Source organism: Hoplias malabaricus, chromosome 13 (genome assembly GCF_029633855.1).
Source record: "Hoplias malabaricus isolate fHopMal1 chromosome 13, fHopMal1.hap1, whole genome shotgun sequence".
In the NCBI taxonomy this organism is placed as follows: domain Eukaryota; kingdom Metazoa; phylum Chordata; class Actinopteri; order Characiformes; family Erythrinidae; genus Hoplias; species Hoplias malabaricus.
Window position 1 is genome coordinate 29,720,910 of NC_089812.1, and position 16,839 is coordinate 29,737,748.

At 36.9% G+C, this 16,839-nt stretch overlaps 1 protein-coding gene across 3 annotated transcripts in view; it reads right to left on the reverse strand.

The window, feature by feature from the left end:
* Positions 1-16,839, reverse strand: part of zgc:66474 (uncharacterized protein LOC327500 homolog) — a 28,935-nt gene continuing 12,096 nt past the window's right edge. The window contains exons 4-10 of one of the 3 annotated variants that reach the window (XM_066641731.1): positions 16,287-16,505; positions 15,871-15,999; positions 13,270-13,806; positions 12,768-12,965; positions 12,429-12,659; positions 9,435-10,904; positions 6,829-8,992 (exon numbers count right to left, since the gene is read on the reverse strand). In XM_066641731.1, coding sequence (XP_066497828.1) covers positions 8,300-8,992; positions 9,435-10,904; positions 12,429-12,659; positions 12,768-12,965; positions 13,270-13,806; positions 15,871-15,999; positions 16,287-16,505 — 3,477 coding nt within the window. In that variant the 3' untranslated portion in view covers positions 6,829-8,299. Of the gene's footprint in view, positions 1,706-2,095; positions 2,327-2,577; positions 3,112-3,771; positions 3,870-5,571; positions 5,708-6,828; positions 8,993-9,434; positions 10,905-12,428; positions 12,660-12,767; positions 12,966-13,269; positions 13,807-15,870; positions 16,000-16,286; positions 16,506-16,839 lie in introns of those variants that run through there. The other 2 variants (XM_066641733.1, XM_066641732.1) reach the window with 2 other exon arrangements.

Below are 16,839 nucleotides of genomic sequence, written 5' to 3' on the forward strand. Positions count from 1 at the left end.
TGGCACAAGTTTGGAAAAAAAAAATCCTTGACCTAAAATAAACATAGATTGGTGTGAACATTTTTTTATTAATGCCTGAGGATTTTGCTGTTTTACAAGGAACTTTAAACACCAGAGTCTGTTCATTTGGATTATCAGAAAATTACAGCCAATAACTTCTACAGTCTTTAAAAGGATGCTCACAGCAAAACAAAAACAGTCCTTATAAAACACAACAAACATACCAAGTGTGGAAAATAACAATAAAACTACTATACAAAACTAGAGAACAACCTGGTTCAATTTAGAGGCCTTCCCCTTTCAGAATCAGTTGTTTTGTGCACTGTCAATTACAGATTCTGGAACAAAATTAGTATGAAAGTATGAATAAGGGTATATTATGAACAGCTTTTACCAAATATTAAACCACATCATACATGTAGATGTGCTCTTATGGACCTTGGAATTGGTCGGCGCTATCTACCATCTCCTGTCAGTTAGCTGGAGGGCCATCACGTGCGTTTTGTTCCTTTGTTATATCTGTTATAGTCACAACATCTGAGGCAGGGTCAGGAGATTTTTGTGAAGAACTGGGGAGAGAACTGTCATCTGTTTCTGTATCTGCCAATATTTCAGGTGCAGTGTGATCTCTGGCTTGGTCTTGTGTATCACAACATAAAGTGCCATTCAGTGGTTCCACACTGGGAGAAATTTGGGCCAACTCGTTTGTGGTGGTGTCTTTCATACTCAAGTGTCCAATCTGAATTTTACTTCTTGTGTATGTTTCCTTGTCATCAAGGTTATTGGATTTATGATGGCAGTTACTTTTGTCATCATCATCATCGCCATGATTTGTATCAGAGATGTTCATACAGACTGGCTCTGGCTCAGCTACTTGCGGCATGGAAGGAATGAAGTAGGATTCAGAGGAGTTCAATTCTGAAACTGTTGTTGGAGGTACATCAGCAATGCATTGATCTATGTTGCCAATTTCAGACTCGGAGGATAGGGAGACATTGAAACCAGATTCTGTTTGTTCAGTTATACTTGAGATGTCACAAACAGGGGCTCCTGATTTTTCAGTTTCTACTGCAACCAGCTCTGGTTCAAGTCTGTCTCTTATTCTCCCGTCATAGTGTTCTGTGGTCTGCTGGTCCCCTGCTGGTATGTATCCAAGCACATTTTCAGGGTAGGATGTATTTTCACAAGACTTACCATCCAAATCTAACCTAACAAAAAGAATATCTGGATCGTCTGTCTCAGATATAACAGTAGACTGTAAACCAGGCGTACCATTCTGGCTATCATAACAAGCATTCATGTTTTCAAGCAGGGTTTGAGAAAGATGGCACTTCCCTGAGTTAAACACAGCATTTTCAGTAGCAGCATCCACTGCTTTTTTGTCAGAGATGACACTAGCTTCAGAACCGACTGATCTAATGTCATCCTCTCCACAAGGATCCCAGGTCTTGGATTTTGGAATAACTCGTTGTAGAACAATTCTAGGCTGCAACCTAGAGTGGCTTAAGGCATGGACGAGTGGCTCTGAATCAGTTCTTTGATGATTCAAGCTGTGGCTGGAAGCAGCATTATTTGACTGCAGAGGTAGTAGGCTTAAATTTCTACCAACACTTGTATGATCATCTTGGGACACTGGAGAAGTCTTATTCCTAGAAAATGTGAGTTTTCCATCCTTTTCCCTTTCATCACTGACTTTTCTTTCAGCCTACGAAAAGAAAATTTGATCATTTTAATTAATGTAATTTTCAATTATTTGTCATTTTACAATGTACAACGTAGCATGTCTTACACTAATAACTCATTCGTGGCAGTGAACAAAGGAAGCAATCTTTATTCCAGACTGATGTATGTGGTGACATCACAAAGCATTGAAGTGATTTCGTTTTTTTTTTTGTTTGTTTGCTTTTAATACAGCACACAATTATTCAATAAACATCTGAATGTATTACACGTTCCACTCTAATCCTAGTTTTGGACAGTGGCAACAATTTTATTTATTATTTAAAAATAACAACAACAAAAAAAAACTCATTTCTCAGTGGTGTCACTGTGACATGTAGTCTTTTGCTTATGTGTTTCACAGCCTTTCTCCTACCTCCTTGCTAAAGAGTTTGGCAACTCCAGCCCTTGTTCGGTCACTGTAAACATGTTCTTTAGGTGGTTGGTGGGAGCATGGTTTCTCATTCAAGTGGATCTGCATATGCACCATCAGCATCACTGCTCTTCGAAAGACTTTATCACAGAAGGGACAGGAATAAAACCCATTTCCTCCATCTTGTTCTTTTTTAACTGTATATTTCTTGGTGTTAGGATAATCTTGCGGCATCTGAAATTGTGAGCAGAAAATTGTCCAAAAAAATGGAAATTTAAATAAACCATACAATAAATCTTAAATCACAAATACGTCTTTTTTTTTTTTATTACTGATCCCTTGAAGTACAGATGGATACAATCTCAACCCTAATGTATATTTACTTGCAATAAATGGTTATTTAAAAAAAAAAAAAGGTTTAGTAAAATATTTCATACTTTAGTAAAATTATATTGATTATTTTATAGAGCAACAGACAAACCTACCTTTTCAGTTTTTTGTGGGTTCCTTGTTGGCCCTATGTTGTTAAAGCTATGCTGCCTCTCTACGAGCTCCAAGTTTTTGTTTTGCCTCCTTTCCATCATAATCTCTTCCGCTAGACTCTCTATCTCCATTTTCATTCGCTTTTGTCTAGGTCCATCCACAACAATCTCCTCATGTTTTGGGTTCTTCTTCAGCATCTTCTCTCTTTGGTGCATCCTCACATGGGTTTCCAGCCATCCAAATAACAAATACGTTTTGCCACACTCCTGGCACTTGAAAGGTTCCCTTGATCTTCTGCGTCTAGCTTTTCCGGTTGGCTCAGGGATTCTTTTTGAACACACTTCGATTTCTCTGGATTTATTCATTATTCTTTCAGATTTATTACAACTTGTTTTGAATTCTGACTTTCTTTCTGATTCCAGGGTGATTTTGTTGGGCTCAACAATCTTTTTCATTGGATGTTTAGGACTTCTCTCCATCTTGTCTTGTAGCTCTTCCATAACACATTCACTCTCATCACCACTTCCTTTGGACAGCTAAAAAGGATTTAATTAAATGGAAGAAGATTATTACAGTTGAAATCTGTATATTTCATCATTTAGCTTTGTTCAAGCAATGTTTTCTGTAACAAGTGCACTAAGAGTTATTGGCCCTTCCATTGCTCCATGGTCCAGTTCTGATGCACACACACGTCAGTGATTTCAGCAGCAGGTAGGGGTCAGCATGGGCACTTTGTTTTGTTGTTTGCATAGCCTTAGAGCAGTCAAAGTTTTCTGACACCTTTCTATCAATAGCAAACAGTAAATGTTTAATTTGTGCTCTTTAAGCTTGCTCATTTGAAATGCAAAAAGTGTTTAAGTCCAAAAACCCACAATGAAAAAAAACACATCACAGAAAAAAGGCAAGTGACATGATCCACAAATAGATTCAATACTTTTAAATACATATTAAATTTGAGACTGTAAACAAATGTATTCATCTCAATATAAAAGTCATGAGATATATATATATATATAAAACCAAAAACATTTGTACCAATTGTAGAACATGAGACACAGACTGGGCTATATTTATTTTTCTTTTCCTCTCCACAGTAATCTTTCTCCATAGAAGAGATTTACCTCTTACATCACATTTGAGACAACAGTTTTACTTTACACTCCAATTAAAATCTGAAGCAATATCTAATACAACACCTGTTTGCAGAGCTTGCTTTGTGCTGACTTCTCTCCATTGTCCGGTAGTGTCTGGTGCGTTTTTGCCAGAATTTGGTCCATACTCGACTGTCCCTCTCCTGGAGATGGAATAAAAACTAAAAAAGTTTATATGAAAAAAGCCCCAGAATGATCTCACCTAAATATTAAGAGCTGTTTTCTAGTTTATTTGTGGTTTGCACAAGAGTTAAGGTTTTACAACAACGTATCTTACCAATATAAAAATGTGGGCATAATTCATTCATCCAACATGAGCAAGGAATTATACAAGTGTTCCCATCTGTGAAAATGGACCAACCTAAAGGCAACTTAATGGTATTTACAATATAACTGGGGTGTAAGAATTCTGGATGGCCGTCAAAGGTGGCAAAGCCTCTATTCCCCCTGCTCAGAGTGCAAATTGAGAAATTATACCAACAAACCACTATCCTTTAAAGGGTCTGCTCACAATTAGTAGTCTGAGCAGTGCTATTTTCTGGGTCATGAACCAAAAACCATGGAGTGTAGCCTCAACCATCTCATGTATTCTCCCTTTTCGCATTGATAGGTGCCCCACCCCCTGCTATTAGCAGATGCTGTGGTGCTTCAGAAAGGAGGCAGCATGATTTTAAGTTTGACAAGAACATCATGCATGCATCTGCATGGATGTTAAGGCATCGGCTCTCTGGGTGTATTGCCTCTTCTGAGGAAGCTACAAGAGAATCAATGCTGTGGACCACCAAATGTATGTGACTCCAGCCAAGACAGGATCTGCAACAGCATACACCCGAGACGAGGCAGAGGTGAATACCTCAGCAAATGCCTTGCCACTACAGGCTCTCTGAATGCACGACTCTCTTTTGCTCTTTGACCTTTTTTGAACCTCAGCTCAGTTAAGGCTGACCAAATAGTGGTTAACGAAGCATGTCCATGAGCGAAAAATTGAGCTTTGCAGTAAGCTGTGCTCCATGTGAGTAGCTGGATAAGCACGAACTATGGTGCAAGCCCTAGCCATACTGAGGCTATCACTCACCAGCATGTGCTTGTTTAGCTTTCAACCACACAAACTGCAATTCCAGAGTAAGCACAAAAAACAGAATGATCCGTGTGGATCTCAGATAGTGAAAGCATGAGGCAGGATGAGTGCAATCTGCAGTAGTAATGACTTTTGAGTGAACATGACTTCTGAGTGAGACATAAGCTGCAGAGTGGAGGCCACTTTTTTGTGTGAACCGTGTTCAAAGGCATGCTTGATGAAGCAACGATACCTGTCTCTAGACAAAAGTTTACTCCATGAAGCTTAGTGCTACAAGAGAGAGACAGGATACCCAAAAAGCACCTCTGAGTTAGGAAGCATAGTTCTGGACCACCATTGTTGGAAAAGCTTAATACAGCAGACAGCGACAAAAAAGGTTTAACAAACCATTCCATGCACAATGGTGAAAGACAACTCCTGAGATATCACAGCTTTATAAGTCCAAATACATGAAGCACAGTGGGACCGTCCAGAATATGCCAACCTATTAAAAGTGGGCAATGTCACACATGATTTTGTTGGTATCATTTCTTGATGCACTCTGCACAGAGGGAAAGTAGATCCAAAAGGTTTATGGCTTCTGATAGTCAGGAAGCATTAAGAACTTTGCACATAATGACAAATTATACTTCCTGTTCCAGTAAAACCTTTCATCTGCAAGAGCTTACTATTTAACGGTATGATATACAAATATAGCATGTAAATCTGGAAATATTACAACATGCATATTAGAAAAGATGGGTTTGACTGCATATATTCTTACTGACCTGTATGTGTATACATATGTCTGCGTAGGTGAAATGCACTGGAGAAGACTGCTCTGCAGTGACGGCAGTTGAGAGTTTCGTTGTCCAGCAACGTGCTTCCATTTTTAGCTGAAAGCTTTTTAGCCACTGTTGTTGGCTTTATATGGAAACAAAAATAATAAAAGTAAAAATAAAAAAAATGAAGGTAAACTGAAAAAGCAAATCAACCAACTCACATGCAATGGTTATCAGAAAACTGATTACAACTGTTCCAAATCCATTACGTTTATTTGTGGGCTTCAGAGTGGCACAAATTATTTTGACCCTACATTTAGGCAGCATACCTAATCTTGTTTGACCTTCCTCCCGCTCATCACTCAATTTGATACAAGTCAGTACAAGAATTGATTAGCTGATGTAACTAAATTAGCTGGACGTATTTTCTTCCAAGTGTGTTTACATGTCCGGTGACATGCTGCACTTTACATATATAAAAGGAAACAGATCCTACCTTTCTCCTTCCTAGATTGGCAGGAGATACTAATGGAAAGAATAGCCAAAGAGTAGAGAAAATATTTTGGGGAAGGGGGGGAAAAATAGAATAGTACTTAATGTGTGTACATTACATGAAGACAACTTCTCCATTACCTGAACATTTATAACCAAATCATTAAACATGATTGTAGCAAATTAAATATTCACACTCATCATATATAAAGAAATAACTACAAAATTGTTTACCTGTGTTTGATTGAGAGCTTCGTGTCCTGTCCGCTTCATTCTGCATTTGTCACCTTATCTTGGATACTGCTAGTTCTGTTTCATTGTACCCCAGAGAGCTGGAGACCATTCCACTGACTAAAAGGTTTGGCTACACTACTGACAAGACTATTGTTGGGAGGGTATTAGATTGTAAATTAAGCATTAAGCTTACGCTTATTAATTTTATGTATTTTCGGTCAAGATTTGTTGCCTTGTGATAGACTGTTACTGAAGGTTAATAATACTTTTGTTAGTTAAATAAAATTCTGGAGAAAATATTTAATGATTTGGATGATCATTTTGATTGTATTTTATAAGTTCTGAAATTAATTGATGCCTGCAACACAAAAATAGGTAGGAAGCGAAAAATATGAACGGTATACAGAGAATTCAAGTAAAAGAAAAGGACAAATTATTCCTGATTATTCCGATTGATCCAGTTTCCTTTATTTACAGCTCGTCATAATATTTGACACCTTTAGCTCTGTATTGTACAGTAGTTTGAGATGCTGTGAGAGCAACTATTTATAATCTAAAATTGATATTTTCCACTTTGCGGTTTTCAAAATTGGTTTGAAGGTTTGTGATCCAGGTTTGGAAAAGGGTTTTCTCTGCTAATGACAGCCACAAATTAAGTATAAGCGGCAGGTTTAGAAAGAAAGTTCTTTTTTGATATCAGTGGAAGGGGGGGGGGGAGCTAAAAATAATAAAGACAAAATATATAGGCCTAAATATCTAAATATTAGGTGTGCAAAAGTTTTAAAGCAAGTTAAAGCAAGTTTTGTGTAACACTAATTCAAAATTAAAACATTCTCCTGTTTTGTCAATTTATGGTAACCCTTGCATAGTATTAAAAATGACAATTCTCATGTTATTCAACAAAAAACTATAAAAAAAAAATTAAGTAGTTTGAAAATGACAATCAAGTAGAATTTATCACAGCTTTCATTATGGGTCCCAATCAAGTAAAAAGCAATTCAAAAGCAAGTGCATCCATTTTTTTTTTCTGTTCAGTTTGTTTTGTTCTTGGGGAATAATATTGAAAAGTATGTGAGTTTGGTTTAGACGACAGGGATTTCAATGTTAGTGATCTTTTTTGGGGGTCAAATTACACCACAGCTACCATAAAAAGACGAAGGACTGGGAGAATAACAATTTTGAATTAGTTATATGTTACAAACAAGCACTTTAAAACTTATTTGTGACTAATTGTAATTATAAATGCTACCCTTTGGCAGTATTTTGTGGAACACATCTTACACTTTCTTTAAGGAATACTACAAACATCTTATATTCTCCATTTGGATTATTGAAATGTAAAACCAAGAACTCTTCAAGTACAAGTCTACCTTAAACACGACGCATCTCATTAAATAAACAGCAAAACAGATGAAGTTGTAATAATCTATTATTTACAGTGTTGGTCACAAACAGCAGCCAGCGTGAGGAGTAAGATGTCATTATTCGCTAATAGAGTCCAAAGATAAATTCAAATACTGAAAGTAGTAAGACATTGAACGCCATGAGAATAGCAGCATAATACTTAACTCAAACTTTACTTTCTCTTTCTTAGAATGCCAGGGACATATAACAGTTTTTCTAGTAATCTACTATACATGCATGTATACTGTTTATTCTATATGTAATTAAAACTTAACATGGGTATGTCTAACTTCTGTTTTGGTTAATTTCTATTTTGCTGGAACATGAATAAAGAACACTAAAATCAAAGTTACACCCGATCTTTTCCATGTCACTTGTGACACAACCTTAAACATGAAAATGTTCCATTGCTGGTATGCATGACTTTTCGATGCATCTTTTTTTGATAACAAAACTGGACGACCTGATTGTAGGTTAGGGGTTCTGCATTCACTGCTGTCAAAAATGTGAATGCAAAGAGTTCCATTTTTTGTGTCATTTTCTGTACATCTTCAAAAGGATCTTAAACATAAAAATGACTTTATTCTGAATCAGACTTTTTGAATCAGTGGTTATCATGTTGGTCAATTATGGCAATCTGCTCCAACATTCCACCAAAAGACTGCATAGTGCTGGGATTAACTTCTGGTGATGATGCACTCAGTGATTCAGGAAGACTCTGTTGTGCTCTAATATCAATGGGATACACAGATTTTAAATCAAAGTAATTTGGTGCTCTGCTGGGCCTTGTATTTGAGCTAGTAATTTGAGTATGTACACTTCTGTCATCTTCAGGCAGAGTCAACATTTTTTCTGGTTGTTTCTGTTCACATACTAACGCATGGTTCCAAAATTGATTCCTTTGATAAGATCCCTGACAGAAGAGACAATTAATAAGGTCTTCATCAATCAGTGTGTTTGTGATACCAAGTTCTGAGCTTTCCTTACTGCAAAGCTGGCTCAATAATTCCATCCTCTCTTCAGGAGTTTTGGTAAAATGCAGTGCTTCCATCACCTCAGGTTCTTCTGGGTGATCATACTGGAGGTGCAATTCAAGTTTTCTACAGGCTTTCTTGCAAAATCGGCAGTACAGAGTTTCCTTTGACTCCTTTGATCCTCTGCACTTAGTCAATGGTTTTGGGCTTTCTTTGGGGTTCTGGTAATGGTTAACATTTAAGTGACCCCCAGTTGATTTTGTTGTTTTTGCTTCCACTGGTGCAGAGCTGACTGTTGCATCATCTCCATGTACTTCTGATGACTTCAGGAACAGGACGATTTAAAAAGAATACAAACAAAAGACAAATCAGCATTTCATCAAATTGGTAAAAATCCCACTTCCAGCAAAGTTGCTTTATATCGGTTCCCTGACCTCCATGAATACAAGCTGAAACCTGGATTCATGACCACATTGTCCACTGTCTTTTGGGCAATCTGAAATTTGGCTTAGAGAACTCAGTAGGGACTCTAAATTTGTGCAGATTGCCAAGCCCATGTGGCTACATTACAGTAGTACAACAGTTTCTCTTGCAATGCCTTCTGAAGGCTCAAAGGTCTCACATATTTAACTGTTTTCTGACCTTGTTCTCTACCTCTAAATAGCAGTGTTTTTTTTATTAAAACATAAATAAATAAATGCTCATGCTGCACAACAAAAAACTTTAAGTCTTAGTCAAATTCTCCCCTCCAACAGAGATGCATACCTGAAAATGGTCTTGTTTAATATTTGTCTCCTGGTTCTTAATTGTTTTCTTTAGTGTCCTGACGATGGACGATCCCTTGCTGATACTTCCAGAAGTAGAGTGCTCCAGTATATGACGTGACAGGGAAGATAGACTTGCAAATTTTAAGTCACATATAGTACAGGTAGGGGAGCTCTTATGGACCTTGAAATTTTCCTCTGTTCGCTGGTTAGAGCTAGTTAATATCTCCTCTCTGTTAGCTAGTAGCCCATCACAAGCATTTGTTTCTTCTGTAATATCAATTACAGTCATTACATCTGAGGCAAGGTCAGGAGACTTTTGTGAAGTGCTGGGAAGAGAACTTTCAATTGTTCCTGTAGCTGATAATGTTTCAGGTGCAGTTTGGTCTCTGGCTCGACATAAAGTGCCGTTCAGTGGTTCCACACAGGAAGACAACTGGGCCAACTGATTTGTGATGCCGTCTTTCACACTCAGCTGTCCAGTCTGAATTTTATTTCCGTTTGTTTCCTTGCCATTAAGATTATTGGATATATGCAACCAGTTATCATCATCATCATTAGGGATGATCACACAGACTGAATCCTGCTTCATTCCCATGCAGCAAGTAGCTGAACCAGAGGACATACATTCTGAAACTGCTGTTGGAGGTACACCAGCAATGCATTGGTCAAGGTTGCCTTTTTCAGACTCAGAGGATAGGGAGACATTAACTGAACAAACAGAATCTGGTTTCATACTTGAGATGATGTCACAAACAGGGGCTCCTGATTTTTCAGTTTCTACTGCAACCAGCTCTGGTTCAAGTCTGTCTCTTATTCTGCCGTCATAGTGTTCTGTGGTCTGCTGGTCCCCTGGTGGTATGTATCCAAGCACATTTTCAGGGTAGGATGTATTTTCACAAGACTTACCATCCAAATCTAACCTAACAAAAAGAATATCTGGATCATCTGTCTCAGATATAACAGTGCATTTTACACCAGACATACTCTGGATATCATAGCAAGCATTCATGTTTTCAGGTGGGGTTTGAGAAAGATGGTGCTTCCCTGAGTAACCTATAGTATTTGCTGTAGCACCATCCACTGTTTTTATGTCACGGATTTGGTGAAGTTTGTTGACACAAGTTTCAGAATTGACTGATCTAGAATTATCCTCTTCACAAAGTGCCCAGGTCTTTGATTTAGCTATAATTGGATCTAGAACAATTCTAGGCTGCAACCTCAAGTGGCTTAAGGCATGGTTGTCTGATTCTGAACCAGTTCTTGGATGATTCAAGCTGTGGCTGGAAGAAGCACCATTTGACTGCAGAGGAAGCCGGCTGAATTTTCTGCCAGTGCAAACTGAATGAGGTTGACCAGTTTCCATAGGCTCTGTAGCATGTGTGCCCTCTTGGAACACTGGAGAAGTCTTATTCCTAGAAAATGTGAATCCTCCATCCTTTTCCCTTTCATGAATGAATTCTATTGCAGGCTGCAAGGAGGAAAGTTGATCATTAGTAATTCTTTACACGAGAAATGTCCACACTGTATGAAAAAGGTATTTACTTTGTTGTTTTATAATTGGGCCCATATCTTGGCAAGAGGCATCACCCAGCACTTGCTTGTGAGATCATATGTGCCGCATGAGTGATGCTGCAGTGATAACAGCAATTTAAAAAAAAAAAAAAAAATACAACAACCCTTGAAGCATTGTATTTTGACATGTCTGAAAAGCATATCATGGATGAGTGACCGATAACGAGTCATTAAAAAAAAAAAAAAAGAAGATATATATATATATAAAAACACAATGTGCAGATTATTTGCAATGATTGATTATATAGAGGTTATATATATATAATATACAACTTTATTACTTGTGTATTTATGTCACAGTTATGTATCATTTTCATTATAATTTTGCTCAGACACCTCAGATGTCTGTAAATCTGGTTACATTTCATTACATCTTATTTTGTAGGACAAGTGAGACAACTGCAGGCATTGTAAACAAACACACTAAAGAAAAAATATATATAAAACTAACAGCTATACAAAAGTCAAGTTTATTTTAAAAAGTATTACATGAAAAAATAAAATAAAATCCAGCAGACTTCACTGCTCTATATGTCTCTTGTTTAAATCATGGATTGTGATGAAACAGAAATTCACCAGAAAACCTGATGAATGTCTATAAACATAGTTCAGAACAGTTGATTAACAGTAGGCATCCACCAGCAATTTTTGATGCATGGTTCAGCTCACCACCTAGGCATTACTCTGAGGTCATGAAAATGTAAAGAATCTGTTGCATGCCAGTCAAAACCAGCAGAGGTTCCATCCGCTTGTGTCTGACTGGTTAAATGCAATGAACATCAGTTCACTTTTACCTCACTGAAAATTCTCAGATGGTGTGTGTATTTGTGAGCTGCATACACCATTTATGCCTTATGATGTGAAGAAATTCCCAATTGAAATGAACTGGATATAATGTAAGTACATCTACAGCTTTGTTCAAAGTAGTAGCTTGCAAAGGTCTCTTTGACATCACATGGGAGTAGTCAGTCTTAAAGTACAACACAAGACAGGGAACAGATTTTTGTTGGAAAAGCATAAGTGGTTAACCGTTTTTCTTCCTGACTAATGACATTTTAAAAAAATGACTAAAAAGACTGGGCAGTAAATCAGATATAGTCCACTTTTACCCAGTGTGAAGATGGTCTTACAGGGATACCATTAAAATACTGCATTAACTCTCAGGGAACGCCGTTTAAACTGCAGTAAAATTAATCCAAATGCTCAATTCCAGACTGATCTGGTGATTCGACAAGGCATTGAGGTGATTTTTTTTTTTATTGACAAGCAATTGTTCAATAAAAAGCTGAATGTATGACATGTTCTGTTCTAATCCTAGTGTTAGACAGTGACAATTTATTTTCAAAACAAACATTCCTCAGTGGTGTCATTGTGACATGCAGTCTTTTGCTTATCATGCGTTTCACAGAATTTCTCCTACCTCCTGGCTGAAGGTTTTGGCAACTCTGGGCCTTGTCCGGTCACTGTAAAACTGTTTTTTACGTTGTCTGTAGAAGTATGGTTTCTCATTCGAGTGGATCTGCATGTGCATCATCAGAATCACTTCTCTTCGAAATACTTTAGCACAAATGGGACAGGCATATGACCCATTCTCTCTGTCTTTTTCTTTTTGAACTTTAGAATCTTCAGTCTGTGGATCATCTTTTGGCATCTGAAATTGTGGGGAGAAAATTAAGTAAAAAAACAAAACAAAAACACACACACACAAAAAAAATTGCAATCGAAATAAAACATACAAGAAATCTTGAATCTCAAATACCTGTACATCATGACTTTTCTCTGGCTCATCATTCTCTGTTTTCTGTAAGTCTCTCATTGCTTGCCTGTGGCTGAGCATATGTAGATTTAACCAGTTCCTTCTACCAAATGCTCTGTCACAGTGTGTGCAAATAAAAGAACCAGAGTTCTTTTTTGCTCTGGGAGACTGATTACCAGATGACTCGTCCTTTATCAATGGCTTAAGGGTAGAAAGAGAAACAGTAAGGTGAAAACATGAAAAGAGAACATGGAGAACCAAGTGAAAATGGCTTCTTACTCCTTAATGCTAGACTATCACACTGAACTGAGCTGTAGCTCATTGTCATTTAAAAGGAAATGTCTCTGATACCAGCCATTCTGAACAGGCCTGTGTTAACTCACTGTGGTACTTTGAGCAAAGCATCCCCTTAAGAATTGTTTAAAGATTTTTTTAAACTTATTAAGTAATGGAATTCACAGTTTATTCAGATATGATTACCCTAGACAGGAACAGCCAAACCTACCTTCCCAGCTCCATTTGTGCTCCTTGTTGGCCCTATGTTTTCAAGGCTGTGCTGCCTCTCTATGAGCTTCATTTTTCTCTTTTGCTTCCTTTCCACCACAATCTCTTCCACAAGATTCTCCTTCACTGCTTTTCTGCGCTTTTGTATAGGTCTTTCCATCTTCCTCCTCCTCTTCTGTCTTTGGTTGTCCTTCAGCATCTTCTGTCTCTCATGCATCCTTTCATGGGCTTTCAGCCATCCAGGAATCATATAAATTTTGCCACACTCTTTGCATGGGAATGTTTTCTTTGATCTTTTACGTTCTGCTTCTCCTTCTGGCTCTTCAGGGATTATTTTTGATACCTCTGTGATTTCACTGGATTCATCTGTTATTCTTTCAGATTTATTACAACTTATTCTTGATTCTGATTTTCCTTCTGATTCCAGGGTGATTCGGTTGGGTTCAAAAATCTTTTTCATTGGATGTTTAGGACCTCTTTCTGTCTTGTCTTGTAGCTCTTTATTCCCCCTTTCTGTCTCAGCAGCTCCTTTTGAAAGCTAAAAAGAATTAAATGGCAGAAACAATTACAGTTAAAAAATCCATCGTTCCCATCATCCAACTTTTCTCAAACTATATTAGCAGTAACAAGGTCACTAAAAGTCACTGATTCAAGGCACAGTAGCACCCCTTATAAGAAGTTCTGAGATGTGAATAAGTATGTGGGGAAATATCACTCATTTCCAAGTGTCTGACTATGTATGTTTTGTTACAATCCAAGTGGTGTCCTGTAGTATCTGACATCAGTTGTCGACAGTTACAAACTAAATGTAAACATCAACGTACTTATGTAGCATACCTGTCACTGTTACTGAGAACAGGAATTTAGTATTCATTCATATTACATGATCTACACAAATAAAACGCATGAATATCTGTAATTATATAACCTTTGCTCTTCCTGCCATGTTTTAGCGCTTTCATTATTTTATGGCCAACTATTGTTTTACTCCTCTCAACCTTCACTGTAATTTTATAAAACAGAAAATGAGACTTTTTAGACTGTGTGTAGTGTCAGTTCATATTGTATTACACATTTTTTTAAGTATTGAGAATGTAAATTGAGAAAGTAATTTACTAACTGAAACATATTAACTGGTTTCATTACCAATATCACATTCATAACCCATTATATTGCATGGAATGGAATGTTTCTTCATTTAAAAAAAAAAAAATCTGTACTTTCTCTTCTGGAACAAATTATAATTTAAAGTTGACACAAACCTCTGGATTGCTGCATTCCTTCTGACAGAAGAATTAAGCCAGACTTTACACTATCATTTAACAACACAAACTCTTTCCAAGAGGCCGTGCTTTTTGCCAGGCTGTTATTGTAAATAAGAAGCTGTTCGTAATGACTTGCCTGGTTAAATAACGGTTTACCTAATCAAGTACTGCATTTCATTGGCTTTTGCACAGTGACAATAAAGTTGAATCTAATCTAACATTGTTTGTGTACAATGCCCACCACTGTCGGATACTAAGACGTCAGCAGCAGATGCTTCAAGTCTTGAAAGCAGTGAGGTGGAGCTTTGATCATACCAGGAACACCTCAAGAGAAGATGCTCTGACCCTGTTGTTTTGCCCATACCAAATTGCTCATAACGTTATGTTTGCCTATTTTTTCCTGTTGCTAACACATCAATTTGAAAAACATACTGCCTAATAATATATCCCACACACAGATAGGAATAATGTCATCTTGTAACACTGGGACTTATCAACTGTCAGTTCTATTAATTGTGTGTAATGAGTTTATAGAGGGTCCAGCTGGAACAGGTCCCATTTGCCGGACTGAGTGTCAAAATTATCAGCTGCTATTACTATACTTAAAAAAAATAAAAAAAATAAAATAAAAAATAAAATAAAAAAATTCGGCTACTGTTATAAGATTTTAACAGCACAAGCACAGTTTTTGTTTTGTTCCATTTACAATTCAACATAGAACAATTTACAGTATATATTCCATCAATCTGAATGGTGAATCTGAATAGAAGCCTTTCACAATGCAGAATGTCCTTTCCTGAGATTTATGTGTTCAGGCCCCTATAAGCACTGTCATTACTGAAAGACCCATGAAAAAACATCTTTTTGAAGAGAAACAGCAAAAAGAGGGATAAAAAGATGTGATGATTTGATTAAATAAAAAGGCAGACTTGTCTGTGTTCCATTGCACTACCACTCAGTAAGGATAGATATCTGGGCAAATAAAACACAAAAGGAATGAGCCCCCATTAAAAAACTTAGAGGACGGTTTTAATTATGTGTACGGCAAGACTCAAAATTTTGCATGCAGCAGAGATACTGTTTTAAGCTATGTCTGGAATGAAGAGAGTCACAGTGTACTTCATTGGCATGACATTTACTTCTATTTTCATTAGCATTTGGTTGTCTGTAAAGCAACAGCTCTGAATTCTAGCTAAACTTTTGTAAATTTAATCACTCTTTTAAAGCATGTGCTATACAAAGATAACCCCATCAGATAACCTTTGTTTGTTTTTTGTGATGCAACATCAAGGGCATTGTGGTTGTACAGGGAATGGTATCTACAAAATAACACCAACCTGAGACATGGCACGCCGAGGCCTCTTACGAGAAGAATTCAGAGAGACATTATGTGGAAAAACATCACTTTTTGGTTGTGTCTTAAATAAATGACTCTTAATGTCATTTGTCCTTTTGTCCTTTGTCAGCTACAAATAACAAAAAATGAAGGTAAGCTAATCATGAAAATGATGACATGCAAATGTTCAATTTACATGAGTAACTATGTATATCAGTAGATGCAAGATTAACATGATGAAAAGGCTAGGTGCAGTTCATTCAACTGACATATTACATGCACTTACTCCTCCTGAATTTGCATTTCAATACTAAAAAAGTAACAATAATTTAAAAAGTTAAATAATAAAAAAGGTGATATAGTATGTTTGCACTACATTGAAGCTCTAGATATCAAATATTAAAAAGTTGTAGCTACCTTTTTTAAGACTGGGGTTACTGTCTTTTTCATCTTGTTACTTCGAAGCTGCTTTTGGTTTTTATGGACAAATGCACTATCCCGTTTGTGTGATTCCAGGTGAAAGGACAGCCAACAGGAACGAACAAATACCTTCTGACACTCAGGGCACTGAAATTCGGAACGGTGTCCTGCTTTGGCCCTTGCAACCTTGGTTTGATTTTTTCTAATTACTGGTCTCTAAAAAGAGGTTAAAAAGCAATAGATCAATCAAACTCAATGAAACATTCGGACTGGTAGACAGGTTAGATTTTGACAGTGATTTTGTTTCCCCCACTGACCCTGAAATCACAATCAACACATTAACTTCTGTTCCTCACTATATTTTAATTTTAAATATTTAAAGTTTAGTACTACTACCTCGATACTATATGAAATTAGATTCTGTAAAGATGATATTTTATGTGGAAATGGCACAATTGCACTTTCTGTTCCCACACTCATTCACAATTATTTTATTATGGGGGCTGATGAGATGCAGTCATTTAGATATTTTAGTACTTTTCTGAGATCT